Genomic DNA, 25,014 nt, shown 5'->3' on the forward strand with positions numbered 1-25,014 from the left:
AATAAAAATTAAAAAACAAAAACAAAACAGAAAAACCCCCAATATTCTGGCTTTTAGGTAAAAGCAATGAAATCCTGCTATTTCCAAGGAATTCATTTCCATCTCAGACATTCTCCCAACCCACATAAGATCGTACTTCAACTCAGCCAACATTAAAGTCAATGAATTATTCTGGTTAAACACCAATCAGCCTGGAACTTAGAGAAAGGTGTAAAGCACAGAACAGTGGGGGCCAGGGAAAGGGCAGATCAGAGGTCGTGGATCTGGCCCCAAGTATCCCCCCCGGCCACTCCTGCCCCATGACACCTGCCACTGTTCAAAGTTTTGTGAACAAAGTCTAAAACACCCATGGTGGCTCCCATCAGTGTTGAATACGTTTGGAAGAAATGGAAAGATTACAGCAAGTTTACTCTGAAAGAAGAAAGATAGAAAGTGAAGTCGCTCAGTCGTGTCCGACTCTTTGAGACCCCATGGACTGTAGCCTACCAGGCTCCTCCGTCCATGAGATTTTCCAGGCAAGAATACTGGAGTGGGTTGCCATTTTCTTCTTCAGGGTATCTTCCTGACCCAGGTATCAAACCCAGATCTCCCACATTGCAGGCAGACACGTTACCATCTGAGCTACCAGGGAAGTCTAAAAACTCACCTCTAATGATCAGAGTGCCCTGCTGCCCCGCAGGCCTTCCTCTTATTCTTTAAAGGCCAATGGAGATCATGTAAGGTATGTTTCCTGTCCAACTGTAAAGCATGCTCACTGTTAATATCAGAGTCAATTGAGGAGCAGGTCTCCACTCAACATTTGGAAGCCTGGTGTGTGTCAGGCACCCTGAAGCAAAGGATTGCAAAGACCTCAGTTTGTCTCATGTTCTCTTTGTTTTGTAGGAGAGGAAAATGAGCTTTGCAAGGTGAAGAGTTGCCCATGTTACCCTGCAGTTGTAAGAAGTGTTAGGACCAGAGTATTTTTGAGGATTTAGTAGCAGCAGCAGCTCCTTGGACTATTGACAAGAGTGCTCATCACTGTGACTGCTGCTTTCCCCCATCAAAGGCACACGGTGTAAGCTGGGGGTAGAAATGACCAGGGAGGCAAAAGTCACGGTCCCTTAGAGCTAGTCTTTCATACTAGACTTTGTCAACAAGGTCATTCAAATCGCTGCTGAATGCTCAGTTCTCAGCCTCTTCCATTTCACTCCTCGCAGTCCAAGAGATTTTAAATTGGCACTTAATACAGAGAGGTCAACCAACTCCTGGAAATTAAATGGACAACAGGATACAGAGCTTCCAGTCAGAGAGCTTCTGATCCAGGGAAAGCTGGACAGTCTCAGTACCCAAGAGGTGAGTGATGGACGTGCAGAAGAGAGACAGCCAAACCGTTGTCAGGGCAACATGAACATGTTTTTGTTCAAAACCTGCCAACCATACCTTCAGCAGGCGTGAGCAAAAAGTTTAAAGGGTCTAGAGATAAGAAAGGAAGCTATGAACAAACAAACAAATGGAACCAGCTGGGACCAAGATGGCAGCAGAATCTGATCTCTAACAGACCCTGAGTCTCATTATACACTGATTTTACTACATTAGCATGATTAGCATATTAAATGACACCCCTACCAACAGCCATGACCGGACACCAAGGACCAGAGAAGCTTAAACAGAGTGGCACTCCACTTCCTTGAAAAAGCCCTCCCCCTACCCCGCTGGGTAGATGCATATGTTTCCCCATCATCAGCCTCAGTCCACCTCCCTTTGTCTTTACTCTGAAATCAAATCTCTCTCGCCAGGAGGGTGAGAAGTTGATCTGTGAACTTGGTCTCCATTTCTCCATTCTTTGGCTACTGAATAAAGTTTTTGCTCTGTCCATCTCAGCTTCAGTTTCGCTACTTGTCTACTTGAACCCAGCTTGGGCGAAAGCTCAAGCAAGGTCCATGCAACTCAAAGTGAAGAGAAAGTTGCTCCGTCGCGTCTGACTCTGCGACACCATGGACTTCTGCACAGAATTCTCCAGGCCAGAATACTGGAGTGGATAGCCTTTCCCTTCTCCAGGGGATCTTCCCAACCCAGGGATCGAACCCAGGTCTCCCGCATTGCAGGCAGATTCTTTACCGGCTGAGCCACGTGGGAAGCCCAATGCAACTTAATTCATTGTAACAAAACTGGGGGACAGGACAATTGTTGGAGGAGGTGGCCTGGATCCCAAACGCAAGCGGACTTTGCCAGGAGGGGCACGTGAGTGAGGGTAGGTCAGGACTAAGTGTCTCAGGATCTGATTTTTCTTTTGCCTTTGACGGGAAAGAGACCCACTGCATTCCAGGAGACGGAAGCTGGTGGATTGCAGTGAGCGGAGAGAAAGGTGCCATATCCACGGAAGGAAGAGCCTCCTCGGGTGAGAACAGGGACTTGCTCTGAAGGACTGGAGAGATCCCTGAGCAAGCTTTGCTCATCGCGTTCGCGTTTCTCGATCTGGACTTGGTCTCTGCGTCGTTCCCTCTCCACCGTGCGATGATCAGCTTGTGCAGAGGCGTCTCAGAGATCCAAGCTCCAAACCCAGGAACCAGTACCCACATTCACAGCTGGGCGCATGTCTGAAATAAATTGTTGCTTGTTTTTTTATGGGAGTGCCGAGGTAGACTCGTTCTGGGTCTGACACCTGGGAATGGTTGTGTGATAAATATCTATAGGACAGACTGGGCAGGGAGTATTTTCAGTATTTTGGAACAACTTTTATTCAAGCAGAAAAATGCTCACGAGTGTTGAGATAAACCCTTTGAGATGGTAAGAAATATGCACATAGGAAGCTTCTAATAATAAAAGAGAAGCGTAGGCTAGAGATACCCCTGAGAAAAGCAGGACCAAAAGAAGCAAACCCTGACATTTCCTGTTTCTGGAATTTCCTGTATGTGGGCCTTGCTTTGTTCAAGCTTTTGTCACCTTCTGATGAAATTCCAGTGAGCGGGCACCGCTTGTATAGTCAGGAAGCACCTAAGGACTTCTTACCCTGCCCCCCAATACACAGACACTTACTCTTGAGAACGAGAGTTTATTTCATACCGTTGAAACTCCAAAAATCATGGCTGGCCTTTACCTGAGTGGTTTTTCGAGTTATACATAATTTACAAAGAGGTAGGGAATGGAAAAACAACTAGCAACAGAAGGTTGAGTTATCAGTTAATACCAGCCGGTCCTTCTTATGAATACACACCATTCAAAAGCCTAACCATTCACTTTTTGCCTCATTTAACATTGTTTCCACAGAGTGTACGAATGCAAACAGTATGGAACTTTGCCACCATTTGAAAAATTCAAGTTAGTCCAAAATAACTTTATTTGTGTGTTAGGAAAAGGAGTTAAGGCAGAGTATGGACTCTGTTATAAAAGTGTGTGTGGGTGTGTGTGCGCTTTAAATAAGACTTCTCTAAAAACAAACAAATAAACAAAAGGACTTCTTTTGGAGTTTCAGGGTCATTGCCGGCTGCTTAGAAAGCAGCTGTCTTGCTTTGGTCCACAGTTCTGAAGTCTTCCCCATCAGAGGCCACCAGCAGTGTCTGGCCCCCAGGGGACAGACCCCCGGGCACACCCCGGGCCCAGCCCCGGCTCCGCTTGCCTCCGGAGATTCACATTTGTGTCTGTGACACGGAGTCCAGCTTGGTGTACGGGTTGCTCTTTTCCAAGTAATCTTTCTTGTCATCCTTATCAAACTGCGCTTCAATCTCTGCTGGGTTGATGTACGTATAGAATCGAGCCATGATGGCAAATATTACGCAGACGACCAGAAGCAGTGCCGCAAACAGAACGTACTCGGCCCACTTTGAAGAGTTTGAGTTGGAGCAGGAAAAACACAAAAACAGGACAGGTTACGGGAATGCATGTATACATCGCGGGTAGGTTTTCTTTAGACATCCAGATCGAAGGCGTTGGAAATGCTGTCGTTAGGGAAAATCTGTAGGCTATGGCCGCAGATACAGAATGGCCAGCTTTTCCCGAATGCCCAAGTGTAACGATAACGTTCTTTTAACAGCTCTGGAGTGCAGACACCCATAAGAAAATGAGAAAAAAATCTCTAAAGACCCACGTCTTAAGGCAAAAAGCTGGACCAAGAGAACACCAGGCAGTAGTCTTGAGGGAAACAGAACATGCTGAAATGTTTTAAATTACGCTTTGGCAATGCTGCGAGGTCATGAGCAGGCAGGATAGACCCTGATGGGTCCTGGTGGGGTTGGTAATGAATCTGACGGGCTAAGGGGCAGCTCTCTTACGAGGCAGAGATGCTGAGTGCTGGGGGATAGAGTTCTAGAGCCAGAGAAGCCCTCATTTTAATGGGAAAAATTGTGACAACTTTTGGAATGGTTTTAACTTCAGGTGTTATGAAACTTTCTGGATAACATGCCTGGTTTGGGGCCATTAAGCTGCATTCAGTGAAGCTAGGAAAAGACGTTTCCTCTCATAGTAAATGATATTAGGGTGTTGGTATGTTGTCCTCAGGCTTCCTGGTGGCTCAGACAGTAAAGAATCTGCCTGCAATGCGGGAGACCCTGGGTTTGACCCCTGGGTCAGGAAGATCCCTGGAGGAGGGCATGGCAACCCACTCCAGTGTTCTTGCCTGGAGAATCCCCATGGACAGAAGTGCCTGGTGGGCTACAGTCCGCGGGGTCGCAGAGAGTCGGACACAACTGAGCACAGACCGCACAGCGCAGCCGGTTAACCGCACGTGGTTACATCTGGTTACATTCCGGCCACGTAACACCAAGGATAAATAAAGAATGAGCACACGCTTGGCTATGAGGGCGTTTGGGAACTGCTCTGTCTGGCTGGGTCTGAGGGTAGTATTTGGCCATTAGCGGAGATGACCACATGTACATAGAGACGGCTAGGGAGGGTCATCAACAGACAAGACAGAGGTACACGCCATCTCTGTTTGCATCCGTACCTGTTCACTGAACTGGCCTGCTCCTGCCACAATAAGCACGATGATGTTGCCGACAGCCACGGTCAACAGCCATCCTGCTTGCAGTACCGACTTCATGTTGGAAGGAGCCTGAAGGAAATGACACAGAGTGAGTCCCAACTCAGACGCCAAGCTCAGAGCAGGAGATCACACCTAACTCAACGACACCCTTAATGAGGCCATTGACCCCCCAAAAGGCACATTAAGAGCTGGGTTGGTTTAATGCGAAAAGGACTATCACTCGGATGATGAGACATCCCAAACGCTCATGCTCTGTGAGTACACAGGAGTCATTTGTTCTTCACTCTCTGCGTGCTTGCAGAGTTACCATCCTAAGGAAATGGACAGATCTACAGACGCCGATTCTATCTCCATAGAATAATTCTCACACAAAGCCACCTGGCCTGGCACCTCCTTCACCCCGAGTGGAGGCTGTGCCCCGTGCTGTCATCTTGCTCTTTGGGGAGTTTTCCTGCCAAGTCACCAAAACTTCTCACCAAACAAACTCCTGTCACCTGTGTTGCAGTCATCTCCTTAACTAGACTGTGAGGTCATTGCAGAAAAGGAGCATCCAGCTCACATTTACAGTCTTTACTGCAAAATGTGAAGATACTGGGCATGCAGGGGTTATGACGGCTCTGGCCGTATTGTGATAAACCAGTTCAGAACCTAAGCTCTAATTCAGGCATCAGCAAAATGTGCCTCATTAGCCTAACATGCACAAAAGCAATCCTATTTTTTAACTTTTAAGAGTGAGACCTTCATCGGTGGTTTTACTGGGAGTTACAAAGAGACCTCAAGTGACCCTTGAAGACAATGAGGACACAGACCTGTATATGGATGCTGTTATGAATGAGGTTGAAAACATGGAAGCCATTGGCATCTTGACCCTGGTAATGGTCATTAATAGAGTTTTTCCTACTTAGGACTCCAAATTCTATCATATAACTGGGAATTCAGACACCTATAGGTGGACACTCATAATGATAAACAGTAATATTCCTTTTTTTGGGGGGAGGCCCTCACCATGAGGCTTGTGGGGTCTCAGTTTCCTAACCAGGGATTGAACATGTGCCCTTGGCTGAGAAAGCACAGAGTCCTAACCACTGGATCGCCAGGGAATTCCCTAAACAGTAATATTCTTATTCAGTAAATAAGACTGGGTAATCTCTAAAACCCGCAGAAGGCAATGGCACCCCACTCCAGGACTCTTGCCTGGAAAATCCCACAGACGGAGGAGCCTGGTAGGCTGCAGTCCATGGGGTCGCCAAGAGTCAGACACGACTAAGTGACTTCACTCTCACTTTTCACTTTCATGCACTGGAGAAGGAAATGGAAACCCACTCCAGCGTTCTTGCCTGGAGAATCCCAGGGATGGGGGAGCCTGGCGGGCTGCTGTCTATGGGGTCGCACAGGGTCGGACATGACTGGAGCGGCTTAGCTACAGCAGCAGCAATCTCTAAAACCATGTTCAGTAGAATCTACCATAATCTACCCACATTTCCAGACTTTTCTTTTACACTGTAAGTACCTGGCTACTCCAGCTTATTATTAAGTCCCAGTAGCATTTTTGGAAGGCAGGGTTGTAGGAGAGGGGTGTACACGACAATAGACAAGAAACCTGAGAATAGGAGAACTCCAATCCGGTGACAGAGAAAACCACCTCGCCACAGGTGAGGAGGAAGTACTGGGGGATCTGCAGAGCCATGCTGACTGTGTTGGGGGAGATGTCTTCGAAAGCCCTTGGTTCGGGGCAGCCATCACTCTGAACCAGGAAGGCAGAAACAAGAAGGAGACATGAAAATCGAGACTGCTTCCAGAATACAAATCATGCAGACCGGTCAGCTGAACTTGGACCTTCAGGGTTACCTCATACAATCTATCCAGAAAGTACACCTTATAAATGTAAATATGCAACACTGCATTTTATCCTTGGACTGGGATGGCCTTGGTGGGACTTGAAAGTTTGTTCACTAGCTTATTCCTCTTCAATGACAGAGTAGGTTGGAAGTCAGGTTTGTTGAAAACATTCCCAGCTCTTTGAACTAAAAGTCTCCAAAGTCTATGTGAAGAGTCTATGAGGAAGCATCAGATACTGATCAACATGAACTTTTAGAGTAAGTCAGTTTGTGTAATTTTATTCTAACAGTGAACTTAAGGCAATGATAAACTAAAGAATTAGTGGTGAACTGAATTAATCCTAAACTTGTTTAAAATATAGACCCTTATATTACTCCATTAAATCACTCCTATGTTCTGTTTGCAAGGACTCTCATCAATAAAGTTTCAACGGCACACCTGATTCAGTGCAATGAGTCACTAACCTTCCTGGTGATTACGTAGGTAAATGCACTACCAAATTCAAGGTAGGATGTTTTGAACTCATTTGCACACTGTTGTGAAATCTCTGGTGAGTTTATTGAGAAGCTCTTTCTACAAAAGAAAGGTTAATACAGGTTAACATTCTTGGTATTGAAACCTTCAATGTACTATTTAAAGAAAAAGGCTGGAAACCCTTAAACTGTAGAGCAAAGTAGCCATTGCAGGTACTTACATGCCAGAAGAGAAAAAAAGATATTCACTGGCATTGTGACTGGAGACATTGTTGTAAACTTCCCCATCCATTGTGACGTTGAAGCTCTCGCCAAAAGCATTTACGAATCTGCAACAGAAAACCATCTGTCTTGTGAAAAGACTGTTTGCTCTAGGTCACAGTATGTCGCACCTGAAGCTGGCTCTGTTTCCTTTCGGAAGGAATTTAAGATGTTTGCAGAAGACTTCTAGAGTATAAAGACAGAAAGTAACCAAGTCTAGGTTTGTCTTTGCTCACCTGCTCATGAGAACACACCTAAAAGAATCTATTTAACACAGTAAAATGCTGGGAACTCTTCTAACTACTTTGTAACCAGGAACTATTTCAGTGATATTTGGGGATATTAAGTACAGGTTGAAACAGGTGTTGATCTCTTTCCTTTCCAGAAGGCAGCTGTGTCTTTGGGCTTCTTACTCCAGAAGCAGTGACCGACCAAAAGCAGAAGTTACTGAGTACCTAAAAGTCAGTCTCCAACTGGGGCTTCTTTGGGGGTCAGAGAAGCCCAATTATTTCCTTTACCTTTAAAGAGCACCCTCAGCCAAGGAGGGGCTCCGAGGAGTGGGGAGGATGACTTGGGCCAGCCCAGGAAGCAGAGAGAGTTTTAAGGAATTCCCTTTAGACGGCAGAGACCTATGCCTGCAGATCACAGAGTAAACGAGACCAGCATCCCATAGGAATACGGCTGAGGATGGAACACCCAGTAGCACTGGGTGCTGGGTCCCAAGGCTTCTAGTCTCTGCAGTGTCCCGTGCCCAAGCTTCCAGGGGACCTGTTGAGTTATTTCCTCCAAAAAACCATATAGGTGGTGACCAGGGGGACAAATGGTTAGAGACCCCTTCCTCAAATGTTCCAGGCTAGAGAAGACTCTGACATTCTTATGCTGCCCCAGGAAGGAGAAGTGGGCCGCCCCAAATAAGACCGGTGGGTCTTTCCTGACAGAGAGGCGAGTGAAGGTATACAGATCACCCAATTTAGAGAATGAGAAGTGATAATGGTATATACTTAAGTACCATAAAGAACAATGTAACTTTCACATCCATAAAATATAGGGTGATGGAATAAAATTCATGTTTCAAGGCGGGACTAGAAAATGAAGCATAACATGTTCCTTACCCATCCTGAGCCCTCCCTAATGGCATGTGTCTTCATTATACATTAACCAGACCTCCTCAAAGGTGAGGATGCTTGCTCCACCACAGAGATCAATGCTTTTTTGTTTTCTTTCCTCTGATGCCAGCAATGTGAGTTCTTGGAAGATAAGATTGTTTCCTTATTCAGTAAGGGGCCATGGTTACGGGTGGCTCGCTTTGTACCTTCAGATCTGGCCTGTGTGTTTTGGGTGAGCCTGATGCAAAAATGTCAGTGTATCATTTTGATGTATAATCTTTTGTCTCAAAAATGTATGTTTTGAAGTACCTTTGTATACATGAAGTACCTTTGACTTCTAACAAGTGGAACAGGTCTCAGAGTTTTCTGGAAGAGTGCTTCCTGGGTTATACTTCTTAGATTGGCTCAAATAAAATTCCCTATTTCTTCTTTAGATGGACTATTAATTTTTTGTCAACAGTGGCCAAGTTTCATCTATGTTTGTGGCAATATGTAATATCGGTCAAATTCCAGGGACTGAGGGGACATTTTTATGAGTAAAATTCAAGTCCAAAAGTCCTTAGGAATTTGATTTGGTGTCATTTGACAGGTGATTCAAGTAGAAAACTGAACCTGATGGAGGTTGACAGGAGCCTCACAGAATGAATTCTGCTCCAAACTGTAAATGCCACTTTCATAGAAGGCTAAGATGAAACCATTTGAAACACAGACAGTGGAAATAGCATGAAATTAGGGGTAGACCCTTGGGCCTGGGGCCTGGCTTTGTAATATTATAAGACATAAGACTTAGAACATAACCCTAACACTTGAGTACTATTGCCTGCCTGACATACGTCTTAGGGTTGGTATGAGATAACAGTAAGAATGGAAATCATCTGGGGAAAAAAAAAAAGCAACATCACAAATATCAGATGCGTTTTCACATACACACAGAAAATAGTAAAGCATAAGCAGCAAACACATTCTGAACTCTTTGAAAGGTGAGGAAAGCAGAGGTTCAAGACCTATTGAGCTCTCAGAGTTTTGACTAGGCAAATCCTAGGGTCCCATTAAGGGACCCTTGGCTTTGGCCTCTTAGGAGCACCAGGATCTAAGCGACAAAGTGAATGTGCGAGGAGGTATGGAGGGTAGGTACCAGCTGAGAAAATGACACAAGACGGGACTGGTTCCTTAAAGAATAACTGGGGGACAGAGACATTTGTTCCTCTTCAATTAAAAACAAATAGGTTTTATGAGACAGAATTCACATATAGCAAAACTCACCCCTTTAAATAAAGCCTATATTCAGTGATTTCACGATAGCCACAGGGTTGTGCAACCAGCACAACAGTCCCGGTTCTCATCAATCCAGAAGGATACTCGACCCCCACGGGCAATGCCTCTCCACGCCCCCTCCCGCCCCCAGTCGCTGGCAACCACTACCCTGCTTTCTATCTCTGTGGATATGCTGCCGTTTCGTGTAAATGGAAATGCATGGCAGGAAGTCTCGGTGCCTGGCTTCTCCAGCTTAGCATAATGTCTTTAAGGTCCATTCACACTGCAGCAGAGAGCTGTACTCCATCCCTCTGCGTGGCTGAATAATATTCCATTGTATGGACAGACCACATTTTGTTCATCAACTGATGGGTATTTTAATTGTTTCTACATTTTTGTCTGCTGTCCTTTGACCATTTATCTACAAGTTTTTGAGTGGACATATATTTCCATTTCTTTGGGGTGAATACCTCGGTGAAAAAAAATGAGTGGTAATTGCCAAGGAAGGGGAGAATGGGGAAGGGAGATATTGGTCGAAGGGCATGAAACTTTCAGTTTTTTGAGAGAATATTTATTTATTTGACTGCATCAGGTCTTAGTTGCAGCATGTGGGATCCTTTTAGTTGCAGCATGCAAACTCTGAGTTGTGGCATGTGGGATCTAGTTCCCTGACCAGGAGTGGAACCCAGGTCCCCTGCATTGCGAGCAGGAAGTCCTAACCCACTGGATCACCAGAGAAGTTCCAACCAGTTTTAAGATGAATAAGTTCTAAGGATCCAAAGTACATCATGGTAACTATAACTAATTAATATTATATAATATATTTAAAATTTGCTAAGAGACTAAATCTTTTAGCATTCTCATAATTTAAAAAGGGTAACTTTCAGGGGACGAATATGTTAATTAACTTGATTGTGGTAACTATTTGACAACGTATACATCTATCAAACCATCATGTTGTATATTTTAAATATTTACGATTTTTGTCAATTATATCTCAGTAAAACTAAAAAAATCATAAACCAAAAAACTAGAGCTACAATTGAGATAGGAATTGCATTAAACCAATAGATCAGTTTGGGGGGGGACTGATATCTTTGCTGTATTAAGTTCTCTAATCAATGAAACCAATGTATCTCTCCATTTATTTAGCTCTTCATTGATTTTTCATCAGCTTTTTGTAGTTTCAGCTCTCAAATCCCACATGTGTCTTATAAGATTTATAAATAGTATTTCATCACTTTTTTTTAAGCGATGGTAAAAGGTATAGCTTCCAATCATTTATTGCTGGTATATACAAATACGTTTGTCTTGTCATTGGCCTTGTGTCCTGTAACCCTCCTAAACTCATTTAGTGAGTCTATGAGCTTTTGCTATTGGGGACTTGTGATGTAGACATTCATGCCTTCTGCGTGTAGAGAGAGCTTTATTTCTTCCTTTCCAGTCGAGGTGCTTTTATGTATTTTTCTTGCTTCATGGCACTAGCATCTGCAAGGATCTTAAAAAGGAGTGGAGTAGACGACCCGACCTAGTTCCTGATGTTGGGGGGGGGGGGGGCGGGGGAGCATTTAGACTTCTGCCATTAAGTGCAATGTTAGCTGGGATTTTAAAAAATTCTATTTGTTTTGCTGTGCTGGGTCTTTGCTGCTGCACATGGTGAGTGGGGCTACTCCTCTGCGGTGCATGAGCTTCCCACTGTGGTGGCTTCTCTCGTTGTGGAGCAGGGGCTCTAGCGTACTGGGGCTTCAGTAGTTACAGTTGTGGGCTCAGTAGTTGTGGACCAAGCTTAGTTGCCCTGTGGCATGTAGAATCTTCCCTGACCAGGGACTGAACCTGTGCCCCCTGCACTGGCAGGCAGACTCTTAACCACCAGACCATCAGGGAAGTCCAGTACTTTTTCAGAATAAGGAACTTCCTTTCAGCTCCGAGTTTGCTGAGGGTTGTTAAATGAATGGATGCTGAATTTTATCAAATCTTTTTTCTGCATCAATTGATTTGACGATGTGGATTTTCCTCTTTAGTATATTAAGATGGTGGATTTTATTTACGATTTAAAAAATACTGAACCAGCCTCACATTCTTGGGGGAAAGCCCAGACTCTCATTTGATATCCTTGTTATAGCTGGATTTTACCATGGGTACACATTACTTCCAGAAGAAGCTGATATAACAAGTGTTAAAGAAGTTCACATACCTGATTCCATTTCTCCCTTTTTCTGGCTTCTGGTTAAGGCCATCTTTTACCTGAGAAAGAAAACATGACCAAATCTAACCCCTTAGAATAAGTTCCGATGAACAGTTCAGGCTTTAGAGAAGGAGAATGCTGGGGACATTTATTCTAGGAGCTAAGGGCACCGTGATTAAATTAGCTAGGCTCCACCACTCAGCCTTGGTTTACATGAAGTTAAAAGGAGCCTTTACAATTTTTAAAAACTTGTTTATTTTGTATTGTGCGTGCATACTAAGTCACTTCAGTCGTGTCCAACTCTTTATGACCCTGCGGAGTGTAGCTCGCCAGGTTCCTCTGTCCTTGGGATTCTCCAGGCAAGAATACTGGAGTGGGTTGCCATTTCCTTCTCCAGGGGATCCTCCTGACCCAGAGATCGAACCCACGTCTCTTATGTCTCCTGCACTAACAGGAGGGTTCTTTACTACTGCGCCACCTGGAAAGCCATTTTGTTTTGGGGTTTAATCAATTAACGGTGTTGTGATAGTTTCGGGTGAACAGCAAAGGGGCTCAGCCACACATAAACATGTGTACATTCTCCCCCGACTCCATTCCCATCCAGGCTGCCACATAATATCGAGCAGAGTTCCACAAGCCTGTACAATTTTTAGTGCTTGCTTTTTAGTGGTTCCACAGAACACTGCTCTCTTAAGGACTTAGGGCAAGTCTCTCAATAGCCCTCTAGTTACACACATTACCAACAAATCTTAATTCTGTATTGCAGTTTTGTAGAAGCTCACCAAAACTCACCTTACAGAATACCCACAACTCCTTCACTAGGTCAACTACACCTTCATAGCTTCTTTATACACCGAACGAAATATCTAGATGTTCATATTTTGTCATGAAATCATTTTAATGCATTTCTATTGCTTTTACTTAATGCAGTCACTATTTTTTCCAGAGATGGCTCTAATTTCCCAATTACCCACTGCCGATTTTTAAAATGAATACTATTAAAGGTATATTGAAAACTTTATCTCAAAAAGTCTCTGAGAATGCACACAGGTACTATGCGACTTGTGTTCAAACACACCATACTGTGCCCAGAAGTTCTTTTTAAAATTTGTCAAATTCCTATCAACCCTTCCCACTCACCAGTCAAACCTTTTTTGGAAGCCAGATGACTATGTCCTTGAAAAAGCAAGAATTGAGGATTATCTAATACGATACTACATGGGGGTAAAACAAAGTCACACCACTAAATGGCCATGTCTGCAACAACACAAAGAGTTAGAATCAGCTGGAAATGTCCACCTACTTACCACTTGGTAGTTATTTGGGGCCCAAACGAGAAGGGTATGGCGATGGCCTGACTCAAAGTTATGAGTTACTGGAGCGACTGGTGATCCAGTAGAAGAAATGTTCACACTTAGGTTGTCTACGTTGAAAGTCATAAATTCTTTTGTCTATAATGGGGGGAAAGGAGTCACAGTTTACACCAGAGCCTTGTTCTGTACTAAGTGACACTGTCATGCATACTATTTGACATTCCCAGGTCATGTTCATACACATCAAAAATGCCTTGCGGGGAGCTGGCACTGGTTTGCCTCAGCTCCTGCACCAGCCTGCCCCTGTGGACTCTAGTCTAAAGTTGTTTAGCATTACCACAGGAACTATGACTTTCATTCAGTACTTTACTTTCATTTGAGGATGATAAACGCTACGGAAATTATTTCTACCACTGGGCAAAGAGGCACACTGAGGAAAAGCAACAGCCTGGTTGAAAACCAATAGTGACCTTTCCTAAGCATTAGGAGTCAAACACTCTTTCTTCTTGCACAATTATTAGTTTGGTGAGATCTAAGGGAGTGGTCCTCAACAGGACCTCAACAGGTGGCTGAACAGCAATGAGACCAGTTAAATCAAAACTTCTGGAGCTGGGATGCTGGTGTTAGAATTATCAAAGCTCTCCAGACTTCGGGTTGAGAAGCTCTAATTGAGACCCATGACCATCCATCTACACTGTGGTGTTCCAGTGTCAGTGCTATTGGTATTTGGGGCCAGACAATTCTTGGTTGAGGGACTGGTGTGTCAGCATCTCTAGTTGCTGTGTGTGTGTGTGCGCACGCACGCGCGTACTCACACATGTTCAGTCACTCAGTCATGTCCAACTCTTTTGCAACCTCATGGATCTTAGCCCACCAGGCTCCTCTGTCCATGGGCTTCTCCAGGCAAGAATACTGGAGTGGGTTGCCATTTCCTTCTCCAGGGGATCTTCTCGACCCAGGGATTGAACCCACACCTCTTGTGCCTCCTGTTTACCATTGTGCCACCTGGGAAGCTCCGAGCTTCTACACAGGAGATGCCAAGAGCAAAATCCCAGTTGTGACAGCAAAAAAATGTCTCCAGAGATTGCCCAGTGTTCCCTGAGGGGCCAGAATGGCGCTGGTGGAGAACCACTGACCCAGAACCTTGCTCTTTAAAGTGTGGTTCCATCACCAGCAAAAGCACTGTCACCCGAGAGCTTGTAAAAACACAGCACTTCAGACCCACTGGTCACAAATCTGCATTTTAACAAGCTACCCGGATGATTCACAGACACTGGTCCAGAGTGAAGCCAGAATTAGATGAAAGATGAAGACGTTTCACTTTGGGGCTCGTCTTGGGATTGTTCCAAGAACCCAGAAGATCGGCTCTCCAAACCCTATTATTATAATTCGGGTCAGAAGAGGGAAAAGCAAGCCCACTTCCACTTACTTGAGACATGGGGCCACATGTCACTGTCGTTCCGGGAAAAGACATGGTCATGTTATTATTTCCTATATTCAGAGCTTTGATTTGGACTTCATTTCCTTTGGGGAAGACGGGCAGAGTTTTCTGAGCAAAACAAAAGAGACGTGGCCTTGAGGTCCTCGGTGCATGTTGATAATGACCTTAACCTTGGCGCTGCGATCCTATACCCCTGGCTGAGGCAGCCATCTTGGCTGAGGCAGCCATCTTGGCTGAGGCAGCCATCTTGGCTGAGGCAGCCATCTTGGCTGAGGCAGCCATCTTGGCTGAGGCAGCCATCTTGGCTGAGGCAGCCATCTTGGCTGAGGCAGCCATCTTGGCTGAGGCAGCCATCTTGGCTGAGGCACACCAGGTGTCCACCACGAAGCCCAGGAGGCCTCCATTTCCACGTCTCCTGGCACCCGGAGAAAGCAATGCTCATACAGAACATGGTAATGGTCAGCAAGAGGCTGCCCCAACTCCCACCTGGCCACCTCCAAGTCAAACCTGGTCAAAGGATGCCAGGTTATGCAGCCCAGTACGTGAAGGCTCAGAGCAACCATCCCCTAACACGAGGTTGCTCTGATAGGGCCTGGGATCTTCTCTCTCTCTTGATGCCAGCCTCCTTGCTCGTAACTCTGGAGGCTGGGACCTTAGCCCTGGACACGGTACTCTGAAGATCCCCTCATAATGCTTTATGGACTCCTGCCTCACAGCCTGCTCAGGGGTCCTGCCTTTTCCCTACCATGTCTTCTCTCAAATCCCAGGGTCACTGAGGCAATCCATGTCGATTTTAGCCCCATAATTCATTTTTCCATAAAGTGAGTCCTGTCCAAGAGAAGGTGAACACACCGAAGTTCATGGCAGTGTTACTGACAACAGCCCCCAGGTGGAATGACCCAATGTCCATCAACCAGTAAATGGAAAACAACAGGTGTTACATCAGACTATTATTCTACCTGATGGGAGGAAACTCTGACACGTCCTACAACATGATGTCATCGTGCTCAGTGAAGTCAGTCAGACAGAAGAAGACAAGTACTGTACGACTCCACTTTCACGAGTTAACAGAGAAAAGTCAAATTCATGGAGAGAAAAAAGAAAGGTCATGCCTGGGGGACTGGAGAAATGGGAAACAGGGAGCTGTTGTTCAATGGGTACAGGGTTTCAGTTTTGCAAGACGGAAAGAGTTCTAAAGATTGAGGTCACAACCATATGGATGTTCTTAGCACTACCAAACTGTACACACAGAAATGGTTAAGATGGTAAATTTTATCTTATATATATTTTACCGCAATTAAAATTTTAAACAGAGAATGGAAAGGGAGGGAGGGACAGAAAGACAGAGATGGAGAAAGAGAGAGAGAGAGAGACATGGGGTGAAGGAGTGGGGAAAGGAGGGGAGAGCAGAGAGGGTATGAGAGAAACAGAGAGAGAGAGACCTTTTATCTAAGACCTCAGATGAACAACCTCAGTTCCCTATTGAACCCAACTGACATGTGGATGAGCTGCTGCAAAACTAACCATATAGGGAATGTTAGAATACATAAAGGTGTCGTCCCATTAACAATTTCCCATTAACGAGATTTTTGAAGGACTGTGTGAGTGACCAACCTCTTTTTTTTTTTTTTTTCATTTGTTTTTATTAATTGGAGGCTAATTAGTTTACAATATTGTAGTGGTTTTTTGCCATACCTTTAACCAGATCTCTTAGGGGTTCAGATTGCAAAACAAGTTCCACAACCTTCCCTCCATCATAAAAACTGTATTCTAAATGGAAGTCCCCATGTAAATAAGTGCCATCTAAGTTTTCTCCTGAGTGTGCCCTTTCGGCCCTGTATCCTGGCTGCATCCTCTGCAGGGAGAAGAACCCACAGGGCATGCTGACTGAAAGGGCACACCATCCACAGCTCCAGGACTTGCTTCACCAGCCAATCCCTGGCCCCCTTCATAGTTTCAGTCCTGAAGGAGGATGCGCCACCCCCCCTCCCCGACCCACCAGGAAAGGCCACTGCAGAATCAGAAGGCAACTCACGTCAATCTCCACCTGTACGATGGCAGCCGCCACAAAAGCCATGGAAGCCAGGAACATACCAACTGTCATCTTCTTCAAGGAGCTGGGGGGGATGAGTGAGAGGGTGACTCTCAGGAAGCCGTGGGTGAGTGAGCTGAGGGCAAACGCCTGAAGGGAGTCCTCCTCTCCCATCCCCAGACAAAACCAATTCCCCCCTAAACACGTGGATCCCGAGGGTCTCTCTTTTATTTTTAAATTAAGCCCACATCTTCATTTGTTTATTTTTGGCTGTGCCACAGGGCTTGAGAGAACCTAGTTCCCCAACCAGGAATCGAACTTGTGGCCCCTGCAGCAGAAGTGCGGGGTCTTAACCACTGGACCACCAGGGAAGTCCCTCCAAGGGGCTCTTTGGCTCTTATTCATGACCAAGACGAAGGAGGATAAACGTAATACACTTTCTCACTTGCATTTGGACATTCAATTTCTAGAAACTCCTCTGGATCATAGTTGAAATTTCTATCATCTGTACATACCAGGGAGTCTTAATTAGAGGCTTCTGCAGATAGCCATTAATAGCACTATTATTTTAAGGTCAAATTTTCAGAAACACCAGCACATAGACATCTGCTTCAAAAATATTTCTTGGAAAACTCCCTCAGACACGTCGAATTGTGGGAGAAGAGCCAGACATCCCTACCACCAGGGCCTTGGGAGGTGAGGAAACACAGCCCCAACCCCCACTCTAAGCCGAGGGTCACCTACGTGAAATTTAAACCACACTTTGCGATCAGAGGATATACCACGGCATCCACGATGGGGACCATGATGACAATCAGGATGGCGTTCACCGTCTGCAGGTGAAGTGGAGAGGGGCTGTTACTGTCTCATTGGTGGCTCTGAGCTTGGAAAGCAACTGAAGTATTTTCTCCTACCTGCATTTGATCTGGCTGGATCTCAATGATTCCCTAAAAAAGAGGGGGGATATCTCACTGATAAGTTCTCATAGAGGATCGCTTGAGAGCTTGAAGTGTTAAGAGAGGGAAGCAGAAAGAGGGCAAAGGAATAGTGGCCCGGGGCTGTCCATATCTCCATGCCCCAAACTTACAATTTTCCCACTCATGGTCGTTGCTTGCAGTGTCCACCTGGAGCCCTTAAGAAACAAATAGGCTTACTTCATCATTTGGGAACATGGGTTTTAAATGTTTTACAAGTCAGTGTGGAGTCTTTTCCTAATCAGGAGTGAGGTCTGAATTGGTACGGGGTTTAAAACTGTTTGTCAGCATCAGGCTGGTCTCCGGCTCCACTGTGACTATAGGTGAGGACAAACTGCTTGCATTTCCACTGTTCAGTTAACAACAAATAGTACTCCAAGCCCTCATGAAGAATGCACCAACTACTGCTTTGAGATAAGCTAGCTCCAATAGTGTGGCCACCTGATACAAAGAGATGACTCACTAGAAAAGATCCTGAGGATGGAAAAGATTGAAGGCAGGGGAAGAGGGCAGCAGAGGATGAAATGGTTAGATAGCATCACTGACTCAATGCACATGAGTTTGAGCAAACTCTGGTAGACAGTGAAAGACAGGGAAGCCTGGCATGCTGCGGACTATGCGGTCACAAAGAGTAGGACATGACCTTAGTGACTAAACAACAACAACATCCTTCAGAAAGACAAAAACGCACTTCTGAGGTTTGTTGAGAAGCTGGCATCACCTGCGAAGTGAGAGCAGCTTCATACCCTGAGGATATTCTCTACGTATTAGGATCTCAGTTTCAGGAATATCGTAACTGTTAAGTTCTACTGCTGACAGCTAGACTGTCCTACAGCTAGACTGTAACTCCATCTAGAGGGTGATGAATTTAAACCTGGGCAGCCTATTGACATTCAACCTGTTTTGCAGTGACAGATGATGCAGGACTGTACAAGTGTATGTTATATAGCCCATGGAGAACTGGATATGTGAATGTTCCAGTGTAATCTATCACATCTGGTCCCTCCACTGGGAGAACAGCATAGAAAGTCAGGAAGTCTGCCACTGGGAGTTCTTAATCTAAGCCGGTCACTGACTACTTAATACACGTTCTCTCTTTTGATCCTCACTGCCTTGTCCTGGGTCATTACACTTTCAAAAGGTTCACAGGATGACACCACGTCACACAGCTGAAAGGTGCTGAGTGCATTCCTAGTGCAAGCCTGATTCTAATAATTGGTCCCTGCCCAACATGTAAAACTGGTTAAGATGCTGGTCTAAATTCCATACTTTCAAATGAGAAGATTAATGTCTACATTTTTTTCCCCAAGAGATAATATATCCTTTTAATAATCATTCCTGTGCAATAAAACCATGCATGTGTGCCAATTTTTTTCTTCAACCTCAGTTTCTAAAAGAAAGGCTAGCTTATGACTTTGGCTCCTGAGCTTCATGCATTGGATTTTCTAATCCTATTTTGAAAAATTCCTAGGTATGTATCTTCCAGCTGTGACAAATGAATGATGTGTTCTAGCTCCTGCTCTGGGAAGAATGACTTTGACAGAGTCATTTCACATTTCTGGATGGTACTTCTAGCCCAAGTATCCCATTTCAGTGTGGAAGATACCAAGTCTCAGTCTAAATATTCTGTGGATCCCATACAAGACAATACATCTTTTACTTGCTGTATCAAACCAGTCAATCCTAAAGGAAATCAACCCTGAATACTCACTGGAAGGGCTGTTGCTGAAACTGAAGCTCCAATACTTTGGCCACCTGTTGCAAAGAGATGACTCACTGAAAAAGACCCTGATGCTGGGAAAGACTGAGGGCAAGAGGGGAAGGGGGTGACAGAGGCTGAGATGGTTGGATAGCATCACTGACTCAATGGGCATGAATTCGAGCAACTCTGGGAGACAGTGGGACAGGGAAGCTTGGTATGCTGCAGTCCATGGAGTTGCAAAGAACTGGACATGACTGAGCAGCGACTAAACAACCATCAGTAGAAAAACTTTGTTCTCACTCTGACTGGCATGAGTCCTGGATATTTGGATCAAATCTTTTGCAAGACTCCTATGGACAAGTACACACTGCTGGATTTAAAATGGGGAACCAACAAGGACCTACTGTAGACCACAGAGAACTCTGCTCAATGTTACGTGGCAGCCTGAATGGAGGGGAGAATGGATATTCATATATGTATGGCTGAGTCCCTGGGCTGTACGCCTGGAACTATCACGACATTGTTAATTGGCTACGCCCCAATACAAAATAAAAAGTTAAACAACATTTTCCAAGGCTCCTTTACTCGACCCCCACCTAATTTTCTTCATTATTTTGCTATACAAATGGGGATAGAGCCATCTAGAGTTAATTAAAAAAAAAAAAAAAGAAACCCAAGGCAATCTATCGGAAAAGACCCTGATGCTGGGAAAGATTGAGAGCAAGAGGAGAAGGGGCGACAGAGGATGAGATGGTTGGATGGCATCACCGATTCAATGGACATGAGTTTGAGCAAGCTCTGGGAGATGGTGAAGGACAGGGAAGCCTGGCCTGCTGCAGTTCATGGGATCATCAAGAGACAGACACGACTGAATGGCTGAACAACAACAAGGTGATCTCACAGTTACCATATAAATGAAACATGAAAAAGGAACTGGAAGAGAACATTTTCAGGAGCTAAATATGCCCAAAGCATGTTCTGTTAATGAAGATGTACAGAAACATAGTCTCATATTACCTGCTGATCAAACAAGGCCCAGAACATGGGGAGAGGAATGTACAGGAACATCACCCTTGTAACCATCTTAATTTGAGAGATGAGCCGCTCCTGCAGTTGGAGGGAGAAAGGGTGTCAATCAGTTACAACCTGCTACAATCAGCACAGCTTTCCCACAATGAAGCACAGACATGATCACATCTAGAGACAAGCTGGGAGGTGAATTCCAAGAACTCTATCACAGGTTTCTTTGGAGAACCCTAAATTCCTAATGTATTGAAAATATTAATGAAAACATCTTTAACACTTGAGGTAAGTTACTCATTTCAAGGTAAATTCCCTAAATGTAAATCCCACCACCATCACTTAACTCTTCCATATTTGATCTAAAGTTATGTGATTGTAATGACACATAACTCAAGGCAGATGATTCCACACGAACGTCTACGGAAAGGTGATACTGTTTCTAGATAAATTATATACCACTGTTTCTCAAGTTCTTTTCAGTGTAAATAAGCTCTTTCACGCATCATCTTCTTTATTTTTTTTTTTTTTTTTTTTTTTTATAAATGTTTAAACATATGTCCTTTTTTTTTTTTTTTTAATATTATTTTATTAGTTGGAGGCCAATCACTTTACAACATTTCAGTGGGTTTTGTCATACATTGACATGAATCAGCCATATAGTTACACGTATTCCCCATCCCGATCCCCCCTCCCACCTCCCTCCCCACCCTACTCCTCAGGGTCCTCCCAGTGCACCAGGCCCGAGCACCTGACTCATGTATCCCACCTGGGCTGGTGGTCCGTTTCACCATAGATAATATACATGCTGTTCTTTCAAAACATCCCACCCTCACGTTCTCCCCCAGAGTTCAAAAGTCTGTTCTGTACTTCTGTGTCTCTTTTTCTGTTTTGCATATAGGGTTATCACCACCATCTATCTAAATTCCGTATATATGTGTTAGTATACTGTAATGTTCTTTATCTTTCTGGCTTACTTCACTCTGTATAATGGGCTCCAGTTTCATCCATCTCATTAGAACTGATTCAAATGAATTCTTTTTAACGGCTGAGTAATATTCCATGGTGTATATGTACCACAGCTTCATCATCTTCTTTAAAATGCTAATAAAATTGATGAAGATACAACTGATAATTTTATCCATGTAGCCTTAATAACAAGAATTGCAATCACTGGGGCCGTTGTAGCAACAATCATCACTTACATCATATTTCTCGCTAGCCCAGTCCAGCCAGTGCTCCCTCTTAGGAAATTTCTTACTCCGATGCCTGATTCTGTTTTTGATGGCAAACTGAAAGGAAGGAAGAACAAGCAAGTTTCAGAACAGAACCAACTCCTTTATCAGTGAAACACGTTTCAGTTGAACTCCCTTCAGTGGAAGACTCAGGAGAGAAGACATGTGTCATGACGAAGCTAAAGGCCTAATATGCATTTATTTTTAACCTCTCACTAACTGGGAGTGTTTGAGCCGCAGTAAACAAAATCACACTGCTGCTACATCACTCTCTGGATTCTCTACGGAGCAGCACCCAGTAGAATTACAATCTTCTAATGTGAAGCTGTGTTCATTTCTAAAAGTTATTTTCTTGTCCTTAGTTCCTGAAAGTAAGATCACTGACACTGTCCATGCTTCCACTCTGGATATACACTATGAAACCTGGCCTCTCCATCTTAGTTCCAACTGCTTCCTGACCAACATCAGATGTCACTTGTCATTTTTAAAGAAGTGAAGAGCCCCTCTGATTTGTTTTTCTTTCACCACTGATCTTATTTTAAAAGTTCAAGAGCTATTTTTCCACCCCTCCTGTTTTGAGTTTTATAAGAAACTTCAATTTATCAAAAGAGTAAAGGCCACCAAGAAAATGTTTAGAGCAAAGTCAAAGGTTCATGGAGAATTAATTTAAAGGAGGCAGAAGGTTCGGGTCGGGGGGCAGTGACAAATGTGATTGAGAAAGAGGAGCACTGAAACACTTACCCCAATGCACTTGGCGACTTTAGACATGATGTTCCCCTGGGGCTTGAACTTCTTGTACATTCCACTGCCAATGACAAACACGACTGGAGAGGGCAGAAGAAGACATGTCAGCAAGGTGTTTGACAGACCTATCTGTGACCCAGAACATGTGTTTTTATTTGAGCTACAACCTTATTTTGGAAATACTGGGATGACTCAAAGGGTGGGTTTACCTCCGTCTCTCCCAGGTTCCACAGTGCTTTTGACTCTAATAATCACAGGGGCTTCTGAGAAATATTACACTGTGTTTTCATATGCAAACATTGAAACCTAATACCATCTCCTTCCCAGAACCTGGGGCAGCTTGCAGACGCTCAGTACAGCTATTTGAGTTTGAGTCCTATTCCTCTTTAAAGGGGTAAGTGCTTTGACAAAGCAGATTAATGCCTTATTCTACAAGGGCAGAGAATACAGCTTTAATTTTCTGGGGTTGCAACGAGAAGAGAAGTTTTTTCTTCTTTTTCCAGATCTACAGACAAAAAAAAGGAATCTGTTGACACTTTTACTTAATCACATGTGGCAGAATTTACTTTGTGGTCATGGGACAGAAATAGATCTGTCCATCTATGCATCTGCAGCTACAGCTTTATGAAGGTTAAAAGTACTTTTTCAGTGAGGTCATTCTTTCATGGACCTTCTCAGCAAATGCATAGCATTGTGAAAATAACTTGGGGTGGGGGAGTCTTTCTGCAAGAGATTCTGAAAAACAATCCCTATGCTAGGATTTCTGATTATCCAACACCACAACTCAGTAATTTTAAAACACTGATGGATTGTTTGATGATCTATTTGTTTTTGTCAGTTTAAGAAGGTTTGAAGTTTTGACAGGTGCCAGCTCTCAAGCATATCTCCAAGTATGTGCCAGATTGTGGGTGTTCTTTATTGTTAAAGGAAGAGAAGTTTGCTTGTATTCTCACTCCATGCTAATTTTCTTCAATCCGGCCCCCACAACTGTGAGATAATAAATTTTTGTTATTTAAGCCTCTCAGTCTGTGGTATTTTGTTACGGTAGCCCAAGGAAATGAAGACATCTACCATCTTTCCTGACTTATATGCAGGTTAGGAAGCAACAGTTAGAACTGGACATGGAACAACAGACGGTTTCAAATAGGAAAAGGAGTACGTCAAGGCTGTATATTGTCACGCTGCTTATTTAACTTATATGCAGAGTACATCATGAGAAACGCTGGGCTGGAAAAAGCACAAGCCGGAATCAAGATTGCCGGGAGAATATCAATAACCTCAGTCATGCAGATGACACCACCCTTATGGCAGAAAGTGAAGAGGAACTAAAAAGCCTCTTGATGAAAGTCAAAGAGGAGAGTGAAAAAGTTGGCTTCAAGCTCAACATTCAGAAAACTAAGATCATGGCATCTGGTCCCATCACTTCATGGGAAGTAGATGGGGAAACAGTGGAAACAGTGTCAGACTTTATTTTGGGGGGCACCAAAATCACTGCAGATGGTGATTGCAGCCATGAAATTAAAAGATGCTTACTCCTTGGAAGGACAGTTATGACCAACTTACATAACAAATTAAAAAGCAGAGACATTACTTTGCCAACAAAGGTCCGTCTAGTCAAGGCTATAGTTTTTCCAGTAGTCATGTATGGATGTGAGAGTTGGACTGTGAAGAAAGCTGAGCACAGAAGAATGGATACTTCTGAACTGTGGTGTTGGAGAAGACTCTTGAGAGTCCCTTGGACTGCAAGGAGATCCAACCAGTCCATCCTAAAGGAGATTAGTCCTGGGTGTTCATTGGAAGGACTGATGCTGAAACTCCAATATTTTGGCCACCTGATGCGAAGAGTTGACTCATTGGAAAAGACCCTGATGCTGGGAGGGATTGGGGGCAGGAGGAGAAGGGGACGACAGAGGGTGAGATGGTCGGATGGCATCACCGACTCAATGGACATGGGTTTGAGTAAACTCCAGGAGTTAGTGATGGACAGGGAGGCCTGGTATGCTGTGGTTCATGGGGCCGCAAAGAGTCAGACACGACTGAGAGACTGAACTGAACCGAGCCATCTTTCAAACTGGACTATCTTCTGCGGAATACTCGTCACACTTCCTAAGCGGCCAACGCCAAGAACTTAACATGCAAATGACTACACACACATACTTCTCCCAGAGGGAAGATAGTCTTGTAGCAGCATTTGGAGATGATACATTTCAGAAAACAGGTTTGTTTAGAAGTATTTAAATGACTGTTGGAGCAGGTTGCCATGTCTTTAGGCGAGTTGTCGGTGACAAGAACAAAAGCTTTCAGCCATGGGTTCACCTAGTCTAGCAGACTCTATCTTAATCTTAAGATACCTTCTTCTTAATCTGCCTAAATAGTTTTAAATCCTTAAATGTCCCACTCAAGAGATCCCTTTTCCTGTAGACTCTTTTTTTTTTTCCATTTTATTCTCTCTGAAACCATACGCCAACTCTATTTTCT

General features: G+C 44.2%; 1 protein-coding gene across 1 annotated transcript in view; it reads right to left on the reverse strand.

Annotated features, from left to right (window-relative positions):
- Positions 1-3,119: 3,119 nt before the first annotated feature.
- Positions 3,120-25,014, reverse strand: part of SLC15A1 (solute carrier family 15 member 1) — a 29,786-nt gene continuing 7,891 nt past the window's right edge. The window contains exons 8-22 of the mRNA XM_065901814.1: positions 22,534-22,616; positions 21,763-21,849; positions 20,555-20,644; positions 17,949-17,993; positions 17,776-17,808; positions 17,606-17,694; positions 16,865-16,946; positions 14,818-14,937; positions 13,383-13,526; positions 12,085-12,134; positions 7,491-7,598; positions 7,261-7,369; positions 6,558-6,701; positions 4,919-5,026; positions 3,120-3,797 (exon numbers count right to left, since the gene is read on the reverse strand). Of these exons, the coding sequence (XP_065757886.1) occupies positions 3,606-3,797; positions 4,919-5,026; positions 6,558-6,701; positions 7,261-7,369; positions 7,491-7,598; positions 12,085-12,134; positions 13,383-13,526; positions 14,818-14,937; positions 16,865-16,946; positions 17,606-17,694; positions 17,776-17,808; positions 17,949-17,993; positions 20,555-20,644; positions 21,763-21,849; positions 22,534-22,616 (1,484 nt within the window). The 3' untranslated portion in view covers positions 3,120-3,605. The remainder of the gene's footprint in view (positions 3,798-4,918; positions 5,027-6,557; positions 6,702-7,260; positions 7,370-7,490; positions 7,599-12,084; positions 12,135-13,382; positions 13,527-14,817; positions 14,938-16,864; positions 16,947-17,605; positions 17,695-17,775; positions 17,809-17,948; positions 17,994-20,554; positions 20,645-21,762; positions 21,850-22,533; positions 22,617-25,014) is intronic.

Source organism: Muntiacus reevesi, chromosome 11 (assembly GCF_963930625.1).
Source record: "Muntiacus reevesi chromosome 11, mMunRee1.1, whole genome shotgun sequence".
Lineage (NCBI taxonomy): Eukaryota > Metazoa > Chordata > Mammalia > Artiodactyla > Cervidae > Muntiacus > Muntiacus reevesi.